This window comes from Gopherus evgoodei, chromosome 22 (assembly GCF_007399415.2).
Source record: "Gopherus evgoodei ecotype Sinaloan lineage chromosome 22, rGopEvg1_v1.p, whole genome shotgun sequence".
In the NCBI taxonomy this organism is placed as follows: Eukaryota; Metazoa; Chordata; order Testudines; family Testudinidae; genus Gopherus; species Gopherus evgoodei.
Genome location: NC_044343.1, coordinates 11050331 through 11063113, shown reverse-complemented (window position 1 = coordinate 11063113; position 12783 = coordinate 11050331). Strand labels below are relative to the sequence as shown.

Here is a 12783-nt window from a genome sequence, read left to right as displayed (position 1 = left end):
TGTTCATCGCAGCACTGATTGGTTTTGCACTTTCACAAGCATGAAATCCATACCTCAAAAATTGTTAATGTATTGTGATTATTAAATATCCCTAGGGTTACCTAAGCATTCACATCGCTAATGGTATGGGAGACATTCTTCTAAAGGCTTGTTTGAGATTTTTGATTTCTCGGTTCTTCATGGGAAAACTGTACAGAAACAGCTTGCTAAGAACTGTTCTGTTTTTAGTTTCTAGTCACAGCATCTAGTTACTCATATTGGGAGGGGAAGTGTTTAAATAAAAGTAACCCACAAAGACCAGGGCTCTCCTCAGACGGCATAAATATATTTAAAATCATCCTACATTTATTTTTTTATTAATAATCATTTTCACGTCTCTAGTGCCTGCTTGGAATTGCAAAGCACTTTGCAAACATGAGTGCATTGAGCTTCATAGCATCTTTTTGAGGGACTTAAGTTTGATCTCCATTTTGCATAGGGAAACTGAGGTGTGGATAAGGGGAAGTTATTTTCCCAAGGTCATGCAGCAAGTCGCTAGCAGAGCTGACAGGAGTCTGTCATTCCAGTTTCCTAGGCAACCCTCTCTCCCCTCCTTCACTATCAATGTATTTTTTTTTTAAGATTGGTTAATCATCAAATTCTATGGTAAGAGAAATTCATTTAGAAGAAAGCAGAAGCAGCTGACAGGAAGAGAAGCAGACAGACTAAAGCTCTGATTCTTGAAAGCACTCAAGCATGTGCTAAATTGTAAGCATGTGCCGATGGGACTTAAGCAAGTACTTAACTCCAAGCAGGTGCTTAAGTGTTTTCCTGAATCTGCATCTAAATGCTCACCTCAAATATGAACAAGATATGTGTGCTAATGTAGTGGAGATTATTAAAACCATAGCAACTAAATTTAATTACGTTATAGAATTCAAAGGAGGATCATTTCTAAAAGGATACGAAAAGCTAAGGAATTGAATCATCTGAAACTCTTAAAGGAAGTGAAAAATGAAATCTGAGACGTGTTACTCGACTGGGCTGTGTTGTTTTTGTTTTTTTTTCTCTTCCCCTTTCCTAATTCAGAAGTCCCTGAGGTTTCCAAGTCACTAGTAGAACTCTGTTCAAAGAGCACTTTCCATTCCAAAGTCTGGGAAAAATTACTCCTCCACAATGCTTTCCTCTGGGCTTTGTGGAGTCAGATTGTAATTATTTCTTTAATGCTGTTTGTATGTGTTTGTGCAACTGAATGCTGAAAGGCCCTTGAGATTATCCTGTGTAAATGCTTGTATATAAAACCAATACCCTAGGGACAGACCAGCAAGCCACAGAGCAGTTAGTATGACATTAGTTTGGAGGACACTTTAAAGAAAATAGCAGTGTAACCAGGGAAATCTTTATGGGAAAGGAATACTGTAGCCAAATTTATTACAGCCAGTCTGACTTCTAGAGAGTCAGATTAGACCCACTTGCTATGCTTATTCCCAGTTCTTACAGCCATGGTAGATACTGGGATAGCGTACTCTGTGGATGCTTTTGTGAAACATTCACCATATGTCCACATCCAAGAGCCTTGGCATGAGAACAGAGTTGTGGCAAATTTCCAGTGGAAAGGTGGGTCAGAATTCAACTTTTTCCACATGTTATAGCTCAGTGGTGTTCAACATTTTTTCATTTGCGGATCCCTAAAACAATTTAAGATGGAGGTGTGTACCCCTTTGGAAATCATAGACATAGTCTGCAGATCCCCAGGAGTCCATAGACCAGAGGTGGAAACCACTCCTCTAGCTGATTGCCATACGCCCCTTCAGACTGAGATTTCTTCGCTATTTCCAGGTCATTGTCCATTTAAAGGTCCAGCCTGCAACATTGTCCTTTCACTGTGATTTTGGTTTCAGTACTGAGACAGAATTACCTTAACCATGGACTATTTATCACAGTAAACGTGTTCTACTCGCATCCAGTATTCGAAAGGAGAATGCCATGATGGTACCATTTTGCTCTTCTGTAGCATTGTTCAGCCCAGGATATCTAGTCTCTGTCACAACACCCCGGGAGGTGGTAATACTATTGGAGACAGAGGGCCACATCTTCCATTGACCTGCCCTTTGTGTAGCTATTCATGCAACTTTACATGCACTTTGCACTGGTGTAAATGACTGAGGGTTTCCAACTTGCCCAAGGTCAGTCCCATTCTTCTCTCTTGCCATTAAGTACCAGGTTTACAACAGTATTTAGATGCTTAAACATGCAGATAGGCACCTAAGAGGAATTACGTACTCAAGGGGAGTTAGGAACCTAACTCATTTAGTTGACTTTCAACGCGAGTTAGGTACCTATCCTGCTTAGGCACCTAGGGATTTAAAAAACCTCCTCTCTGCATCTTTAGGTTCCTAAATACCTTTGTACATCTGGCCTAGAACACACACCCTCCCTGTTTCTGTGATTCAGTGGATCTGATGTAAATAATTTGCACTATTAAATATGTCATCAGGTATGAGTGGGTCCAGAGCTAAACTTCGGTTTAAAATAACAGTATTCCTTGCCAAAGAATGGCTGGCTAATACGGGTGGTGTTGCTACGTGAAGACGCTGCATCTAATGTTACCATCTGTGCTACTATTGCTGTATGGTATAGCTGGAGCTATGCTGAACCCCAGTGATGGAGAGGCCATTCAGCACACCTAGGTTTGGTAGCCACCATGCATACCTGGACCGCAGACATAAACTCTACTGACCTCATTCAGTAGTTTTGGCACCTGTTTGACCTATCCAGCCAAAAGGCAGAGATGCCGTGGAGTTGCAAAAAGCAGCTTTGCCTCTGAACACCACTTATTTCCCCTAGCAGCATGCCACCCTGCTCATTAGACTCAAATACGTTCTGTACATGGCTTCCAGAGCTGTTTTTCTTCCTAATCCATCTCAGAGCTGGGTTATCAATGGCTCACCTCCCTTAACCACAGTTATGTAAACTGATGACAAACAGTCACTGAGATATTCCCAGCTAGGATTCTTGTTCTCAGTAATTGCATGTAATGCACATACAGGATCTGTCTGGCTGCTAGCACTCATACCCATGTGTTCCCATGGCCTTGTGCCTGCTCACAAATGGATGGGTTGCATTATGAAAAGCACAGGTGTCAAACTGCATTGAGTTTAGACATGCAATCAGGATAATGGTGCAAGTGTCTTCTCTGCAAGAGGCTGCTGAGGTATTGGTGGAAAACAACATGCCTCTCTGAAGGTGGTCATATGTGTAATTAGGTTGTTAGATCAATTTCAGGACCTAGGTTTATTGAGGAGATTAAGTCCTGATGATGCAGAAACCTGTGTGCTTCCAGCACTAGAGAAAAGGGGGTGGATATTAATCTTCAAGGTACAAATCTGAGTGGGGATCCGTTGCTTCATGATAAAGTGTGTATGGAGTGAGTGGGGACGTAGTAACATGGTACAGTACATGGTGATAAACCTCCTTCATTCTCCCTAACGTCCTCTCTCATTTCACAGGTCTGACAGCTCTTTTAATTTCATGGCCTTTTTCTTCATCTTTGGTGCCCAGTTTATTCTGACTGTCATACAAGCGATCGGTATCTCCAACTGGGGAGCATGGTAAGCAGGATGTACTCATGGTCTTTGAATGGAGCACTTAGTCCATGTCTTCTCTCCGTCTAGCTGCGGAGATTTTGTCTCATAGATTCAGCTTGTGTTCCACATTTCCATGCATTAAATGCTTATGATTGGGGCGGGGTGGGGAGGGAGAGTTGGGAGAGATGATAAGAAAAGGGGTTGGACAAAAAAAGGGTCCTGATTGGAGTGAGGGCATGTTCTCAACTCCTCTCACCTCGCTAAGGTAATGACTGAATGTTACATGATTTGAGCCAGCATAGGATTTTCATCCTTCTGTTCTTTCAGGGTTACATGTTTCCCCCACCAATAAATAGGGCCCTCCCAAATTCACGGCCATGAAAAATGCATCATGGACCATGAAATCTGGTCTTCTGTGAGCTTTTACTCTATACTATACAGATTTCATGGGGGAGACCAGCATTTCACAAATGGGGGTCCTGACCCAAAAAGGAGTTGCATGAGAGTTGCACAGTTATTTTAGGAGGGTCACAATATGGCCATCCTTACCCAGCTCTCAAGGAGGCGCCCTGCCAGGAGCAGCACAGAAGTAAGGGTGGCAATACCATACCATACCACCCTTACTTCTAAGACAGCAGCCCTGTCTTCAGAGCTGGGCTCCCAACCAATAGCTGCCAGTCTCCAGCTGCCCAGCTCTGAAGGAATTGCTGCTGCCGCCAGTAGCAGCGCAGAAATAGGGGTATCAGTACCGCAATCCCCCCCCTTACAGTAACATTGTGGACCCCCCCACAACTCCTTTTTGGGTTAGGACCCCAACAATTACAGTACTGTGAAATTTCAGATTTAAATAGCTGAAATCATTAAATCTATTATTTGTAAAGGCCTATGACTGTGAAATTGACCAAAATGGATCATGAATTTGGTAGGTCCTTATCAATAAATAACCATTTCCCCCTCCATATGACCACAGCATTGCAACAGAGAAGCCACCCGGGAGTTTGCAGCAAGGTTCTAACCTAGCTGCTTGAGGGTGTAAGTGAGGCGATCAAGACATCTTATCCTTTCTTACCATCTTCCCCATGCACATAAGCTTCACTTCATCTCCAGTCTACAGAGCTAGAGTCCCATGTTTCATCCTTAAATAATAATTGGAGAGTGTGTTCTTGACCTTCCCTGTTTAGATCACAGAAAGTTGGTAATTTAACCTGCCATCTTTAGAGCCTGGATGCAAATCCTGCTGAAGCGAGAATAACAGAAACGAAGGTGCTACACAACATGCTGGGTTTAAACGCTACTCCTCAGAGTGCCCCGTGAGTTACAGTATGAAGACCTGTGGGAAATGGAGACTCAGAGCTTGGTCAAGGACTCTCATGTTCCTGGTTCTTAACCCCAGCTTTATTCCACTAGCCCCCATACTATCTCTACACAAATGAAAATAAATTTGGTTCCCTTATGGACGTCTGTTTACCTCCTAAAACCTCACCATTCAACTGGCTTTCTCTAGTGGCCTGGAATTCAAATAGCAGGGGATGTTTGCAGGTCAGGACATGAGGTGCATTAACAGAGATGTGCAGGGGAAGTATCTACTTGTGTGCAGCTGGTTCTTGCCCTAGTTCTTACCTTTCCATTCCTATCCTGGAACTTTACAACTCACTTGCAAATATTTTCAGGCTGGCAGTGAAAACAAACTACAGTGATGCTTCTCTGTATTTCACTTTCTTCCAGTGGATGGTTGGCAGCCACTACTTTTTTTAGTACCAGTGTTGCAGCTGCTGTGTTCATGCTGTTTCCAGCCATAATGTTTACAATGTCGGCGGTTGCAATGTCCTTCTATCTCCTAAGGGTAAGTGCTTCAGTTGCCTTTCTGACGTGGAGTATCTGTCAATTCTGTGCATCAAAGCAAAGTGAATCATCCGCTTAGTGGTCATTGTAACCACTCGCATCCTAGAAAGTTGAGAGTATAGAGAGTGTGGGGGCGGCCCCCCTGCCAAGCCAGATCCCCATCCAGGGCAAATCTAGATGAAAGGTTGAAAGTGCGATTGAGGGTTCTCTCCATGCAATTCAGCCGTGTCCCTCCCAGCATGAATCCATGGACAACCATTGATTCTGAGAATTTAAACCTGCTGAGATCCACACAATGACAGATGGGGGTGGTGGGAGGGAGATTCATGGAAGGAGCTTTCTCCTTAAAGTGGTCTGCAGAAGGAAAAAGCTGGAAAGCCACTGTTATAGGCAATACAACAGGAGAGACTTCACCAGAGTATTTCACCAGTGTTGCCCTTCATGGGAGGAGAAAAGCCAGAGGGGTAAGATCTGTCACACAAGAAGATGCCAAAGCTGACAAGTCCAGCAAAATATGTTCTTTACCCCAAAGCAGCTGCCATCAGGACAGTTTACCTCTGGAATGAGGGAGGATACTGCTTTCTTTGAGATCACGGATAATGCCACTCCAGTCACACATTGGTTAGCATCTGTGTGGTAGGGTGGCTGAAAAAAGTCCCTCCTTCTCCTGCACCACTATACACCCAGCTATATAATCTCCTATCGTGCATCCAAGCTTTGCCAGTCTGGGCTGCAGCAATTTCAGTAATGCTGAATTCTAGGTAAACTGACCTAGTTTGGATGAATTGCTTCTAACATCATTACTAGGCAATTCCCCAACCTGAGTTTGTCATAATGCTGCAGTGGGTTAAAAGACTGTATGTAGATCTTATCTAGCTGCTTCTCTGTTTATAGCACCCTTGTTCCTTTGGAATGTGAACACTTGAACAGAGATAGTGACAGTGTCCTGTGGCACCTTATAGACTAACAGACGTATTGGAGCATAATTCACCCACGAAAGCTCATGCTCCAATACGTCTGTTAGTCTATAAGGTGCCACAGGACTCTGTCACTTTTTACAGATCCAGACTAACATGTCTACCCCTCTGATACTTGAACAGAGATGTTACCAGATACATGGGACAGCACTAGGAAGTGTCTAGTATATTAGGCATTAACAAAATGACCGTAGCTCCCACTGGAAAGGGAACTTGATGCTTGTTGCTGATTCTTCCCTTGCTCTCTTGATTACCTATTAGGTACATAAAATTTACCGAGGGGCTGGCGGAAGCTTTCAGAAAGCCCAGGATGAATGGAACAGCGGCTCATGGAGGGACCCCCCAAGCAGGGAAGCTCAGTACAATAACTTTTCTGGAAACAGTCTGCCACAGTATCCCACGGTGCCCAACTATCCCACGGGAAATCAATGGCCTTAAGCAGCAACAGCTGTCAAACTGCCTGGATTATCTTTTTTTGGTCTCCTCATTGTTATTTTTATTATTATTTGAAAAGATCTTTTTTCACTCATGACCTTTTGTTTTTTTTAAGTTCCCTCCTCCCCATGAGTGCAGAAGATCTGTGCACTCAGCCTGTACTGCCCCCAGGGCTTTGCCCATCTCTATTGGAACGTTTTATTTTGTGCACAGTTGCCAGTATTTGCCTTGCTGCAGACCGCGGAACTGTTCGCTGCCCTTTCTCGGGGGAATCCTCCAATGATCAGTACCTGGAAAAGGCTGATTTTTTTTCCCCTTTGCGAAGAACACTTTAGGATGCTCTTTCCCCTGCCCTCTTCATTCTTATCAGATGCACAGTACACCACCACCATCTTCCTGTTACCAAGCAGGGGACATAATTGGAAATGGGCATCAACTGGCATCTCCTGATGAGTTTTCTGGAATTTCTATTTCTCCAAGGGAAATATCTCATCTATTTTATTTTGTGCTTCATAAGATTGAAATTGGCAGCCAGGGCTCCCTTTTTGTTCATAAAACCCTTGAAGGTCTAAACCGTCTCGAGTTTTCCATAGCTAGAGAATGCTTGAGATAACTCTGCCCACAGTGAGTGATGGCCGGACATTGCATCTGATTAGCAGAAGCTCCACTCGGCTGGTGAGGTATCATTCTGTTAGAATTGGTTGTCTCCACCCCCAAAGGTTTTTCTTATGATAAGGTCTACATGTTTGAAAGTACTGGTTCATCTCACTTGTCTATAATCCTTGCTTGCTAATGGCCTGATTTGAAAGCCCAGTGGAATCACTGGTTTCAATGGACTTTGGCTCAGAATGCATCGGTTGTATTCACTCTTATGTAGACAGCCAACACAAGACATAGGCACCACTTAAGTCCCACTTATGCAGTGTCTAGGTTTTGTGCTGGCCCCACATGTGCAGGCCTCTCTCCCTCCTGATTGAATCTCATCCTACTGACAGACCCTTATAATGTAAATAATCTTCCGGCTACAGTTCTGTAGCCAGGTGATGGATAACTATAAATCTGAATACTAAGAATGACTTGTGTGATTTGGGAATAACTCCGTTAAGATTGATGGATCAATCCTGATTTATTCTGACATAGCTGACATCGGAATCTGATCAAGATTCTCATGCTTGTGAATTGTTCTCCTGCAACATGTCACATGTTAAACTACAAAATGCTTAATAGTCTTGTAAGCTATCCTTTATTTAGTCATGCAGAACCACTCCCCATGTATACAGCCAAGCGTACAGCTCTTCTCTCTACTTCAGCATGCAGGCAGAGAGAGGTGGAATTATCTTTCCCTAAGAAGTTGGTTGAGAGGAAAATAAAGGTTCTGTTGAGAGGGTCTTTTCTTGCTGAGAACGAGGCTTTGTCTACACTACAAATGCTTTGCTGGCCTAGCCGTACTGACCAGAACACTCTAGTGTAGACATAGCGTATGGTGACAGAAGTTTTTCTGTTGGCACAGTAACACCAGCTCGCTGAATGACATTAGCTATGTCAACAGAAGCACTCTAATGCCTGCTTAGCTGTGTCTTTACTGGAGTTTTTTGCTGACATACCTATGTTGGCTGTGGGGGATGACGATTTGTTTTTTGTTTCACACCCCCATCAACGTAGCTATGCTGGCAAAACTTGGTAGTGTAGACCTGGCCATAGTGTGTGTCGTAGTGCTGACTTCCATCCTTTTATCTATTTCTCATGTCACAAGTACTGGAATCTGTAGGCAGAACAGTCAAATTCCTTTCCATTTCGTACTATATTAGCCCAGGCAATACAAGCTATAGTTTCCTGTTTCTGGTTAAAAATCTGCTACTCAATGTTGAGATTTTTCCTATCAACCTGTGAGATCTGGATGCCCAATTTCCATTGATTTTTATGGGAACTGAGCCTCCAAAACCCTGCAGCAGCTTTGAAGGCCTCTGCTAAAGATCCTGTGAGGTGCTAAAAGCCTTCAACTTCCAAAGGAGACATGAGGGAGGTTTGGTATTTGTTCAGATCTGCAGACTAGTGCTGAATTCTGCTCTCAGTTGTGTTGATGTGAATCCAGAGTAACTCCATAGCTATCAGTGGAGTTATGCCAAATTTACACTGAGTAACTGGAAACAGAATCTGCTCTTGAAAGGCTTAGAAAAGGTCTCCCAGCTGGATGGAATCCAGTTGCAAATGATCCTTTGAAAATAGTCTCAATATACAAGTGCCTTATTCAATAATATATTAGCTCTTAGGGGAGAGTTCTTCCCTCAGTGCCCCATTCCACATTTTGTTTAGTCTTATTTTTTTTCCTATATGCATATACTGTAAATATTAGGTAAGTGAAATGCATTACCATGGGATTTGTGTGACATCTTTGTTATCAGATGGGCCAAAGGAAAAGCAACTGATTAACACTGGAAGCCAAAGCCTCCTTGAACTTCAGTTTAAAAGCAACATTTCCCATTGCTGCAAAGCCAGCCTTTTGCTGGGCCTCTCAAAATATCTTTCTAACACATTCCTAACACGGCGACTTGTGTCTGTGTGTATGTGATTTTGCTCATAAACACAAGGACAGATGCTTGGAGCTTTGCTAACAGAATACAGTCCAAGGATGTTGCTGAACTTTTAGTTGCCTTCATCTTGCGTAGAGTGTTGTGTGGATTTTCTTTGCGTGCTTGCCATCAAAAGGGTGGTGAAAGAGAACTGCCTGTCATTTAACTCCCTGGAAATACGAACATGCTGCCCAGTACTTGGATCCTGTTAACTAAAACGGGAGTCCTGCCTGTAATTTGCCACATTGGGAAGCCTGAACATGGCGTGCCTGCCTAATCTCATCCTTGGAGGTGCGGAATATCCTCCACCCCTCTTGGCCATTCTTTTCAATATGGGGTGACTGAGGGTGAGTCGTAATTCCAGAAAGTTGACTCAGTCAATGTGCTGCCAGAACTGTTGTGGCTTATTTTTGGAATCATAGCTCTATTTTTTTATAAATCTAATGTTTACATCAGATTTCCAAGGAGCTACCAACATTTTGGAGAATTGTTAACCTGGACTTAGCCAACTTTAATTTTTGTTCTGCATCATGTTATGTGGGATGCTTTGTGTTGTCTGTGGGGTTCTTTGTTGTTTTCCTTGCAGGCGTCAAATAAATCCTCATTCTATGCTCAGTGAGAAGAGCCTGGCTACTGTGAAAGTGTGTATGTATTCATGATGGTTGGAAGAAAATAATGAGATCTGGTTATCCCCATTCAGTATTTCCCTTTCTTAGAAAACTCCAAAGCCTTCTGGGAAATGGGGGGTTTGGACAAGTAAAGGAACAATGCATTGTGGGTGAAATTCACCCCTTTGCTGGGAGCCAGTGCAAGGGGTATTCACTGTTTAATATATCCTCTTTTCGTGCTTTTCAGCTATAGATCTTTGCAAAGTCAGTATCGTTATCCCCATTGTGCAGATGGGGGAACTGGGGACAAGTCACTTCTCTCTCTGCCTGGATCACCCAGAAGGCCAGTGGCATGGCTGGAAATAGAACCAAGATCTCCTGAGTCCCAGTCCAGTGCTCTGGCCACTGACTAGCACTACCTTTCCTAAGCAGCGCCTAGGATTCAAGCTGCTCCTCTGCACGGAGATGAATTTCACCCTGAGGTGGTATTGATCAGCCTTGGGTTAAACAGGCTTATGCTGAATTCAGTCAAGTTTCCTTACACACACACAGCTTAATGTTATCCTGAAGTTAAGGCGCCTCCTAAAGGTTGCTTAACTTTAGCCATTTCACTCACAGCCAGAAAAGCACTTAGCAGAGCAGATGAAAGTGAATGTCTTCTGTCAACAGTGCAGACCATTTGGTGTGCTCACCTGGGCCTACATTCTGGCCTCAGGAGGCTAATGGCAGCTTTGCAATTCCAGTTGACATAGTGGAAGCAGGATTTGGCCCCAGGGTGAAATTCACTGTAGTCTGGAGGACTTGCACAAGGCTCTAGGCACCATTTAAGTAGGGTGTAAATAGCATGTGGGGCCTTGTGCTGACTACTTGCATGGGGGTGTAGGGAATATCGCTGCTAGTGCACCTCTTTGCACTGTTAGCGATTCGTTAATGGTAGTAAGTGGCAGCTGCTTCATATGGTGGTTTGCTGCTGTGAGGTGGACTTTCATCTCTGGGTCTTGGTTCAGTGCGCAGGAATAGAATCTCCTCTCAGGCATGTGTTCCATGCAAGGATTTGCAAGAACAAACAAGTTTCACAAGCGTGCCACTCGCCAAGCGTAGATCAGCATAGTCCCTTACAATGAGTGGTATTGCAGCAGGAGCCGCTATGCACTCACTCCCTAGTACACAAGAGCAGAGGGTGACGTGTGGGCAGAAGTTGGCAGTGTCTTGAGATGCAGGCATGACCATGGCCTTCATCATGCTACTGAGGAACTCAGATGCTCCCCTTTCAGGCCTCCCTCCAACTAGGGGGAGGTGTGATTTGGCACCCATCCAGTCGTGCTCCTGTTCTTTGTATTTCAGTAATTCCTAGGAGCTCTAGTCATGGTGCTAGGTGGTGAACCAACCAAGAACAAAAAGTCCCTGCCCCAAGGAGCTTGCCTGTGGGATCAGCGTTCCCTCTCAGCAGTGGTTACATATTGCTCATGCCCCTACAGCTGGGGAAGATCAAGGCCTGTCTGTGTGTGCCTGGCCCCTGTGACAATGTGTACCTGCTTGTTTGCCTGACTTCTGCCACATTCCCAATGCCTGTGTGCATTTTCCTTGAGCCCCGATCATGAATGCTTTGTAACAGAAAGATTAGACTTGGCTGAACAGTTTGCTTTTTCCCTCTGCTTATAAATTGGTGGATTTTGTATTCTCTGCTTATGAATTAGCCCTAATTAGCTTACGCCTCCTGGGATGAGTGGAGGGTTTGCAGATGTATGTTTTCCAAAAGTAATACAGGGGCTTTTATAACTAGCTTACTAATGCTACGCTGGATGTAGAGCATGAGTTGTGTTGATCTCTACACTACGTGCCTATGTGCTACCCTTTCATACCACTGTATCTGATGTTGAATTACAGCATGCTGGAGCATTCTAGTTAAATAAAAGTCAAACTGTGTTGCTTTTCCTGTCTTCAACTCCAAAGAATGGTCTAAGCTCTCAAGCCAAGTGTCTGATCGTGGTGGGTGTTCTGTGGTATTGGATCAGAGCACTGGCCCATCTCCTCCAGTGCTCTGGTGGGGGCCTGATTGGCACAGGAGGAGCCTGCAGGGACTCCTGCTGAAGACCTGGACATTTTGGCTGGGATGGGAGGTGCTTGCAGTAGTATTCTGGGATGTCCTGATACTCAAAGGAACTCGGGGGGGAGAAAACCCCTAAGGCTGGTTGTGTAGAACTGTACAGGGATGGAAGGACACCATTTCCACCCCTGCAGCAATCTGCTAATGCCCTGTGGGATGAGATTTGATTACTCAGCATGCATATCTATAATAAATTAAACAAGGACTGGGCTTGCTTGGCTACAGAAATGTCTGCAGAAACTACCTCCTGGGGCAGAATGAACAAAGCCTCATGGAAAACAGGAGTCCCCGCTCAGCCTAGTACCTTGAGCAAGGACCACAGGCCTATTCAAGCAGGCCAGGCTGAGACATCAGAGTGCAGTCTCCACTGCAGATCTAACTCGCTGGTTTCTGCTTAGCTGCCCCCTGATCCCAGGCAGGCACTTGTTGCATATGTTTCCAAGAACTGGGGAGGAGAACAGAAGGAGCAGCATCTGTCCCGCTTTGGAGAGATGCTGGTGAAGAGTGGAGGAGATTCGATATGAGGATAGACCCATCACTCTCCTCCCAAGACCCTGGAGCCAGGGAAGGGAGCAGAGTCAGCCATGTGCCCCTACCTCTATGAAAAAACTCTGCCCTGGATCTGTGCCCTGCCCCCTAGGCTATCTGAACAACTGGGAGTGGCCACCCTTGTATCAC

General features: G+C 44.4%; 1 protein-coding gene across 4 annotated transcripts in view; it reads left to right on the top strand.

Moving 5' to 3' along the window:
• SCAMP4 (secretory carrier membrane protein 4) overlaps positions 1-11930 on the top strand; it is a 32653-nt gene extending 20723 nt beyond the window's left edge. For all 4 annotated transcript variants that reach the window (XM_030540408.1, XM_030540409.1, XM_030540410.1 and 1 more), the window contains 3 exons: positions 3489-3590; positions 5292-5409; positions 6647-11930. In XM_030540408.1, the coding sequence (XP_030396268.1) occupies positions 3489-3590; positions 5292-5409; positions 6647-6823 (397 nt within the window). In that variant the 3' untranslated portion in view covers positions 6824-11930. The remainder of the gene's footprint in view (positions 1-3488; positions 3591-5291; positions 5410-6646) is intronic.
• Positions 11931-12783: the final 853 nt, after the last annotated feature.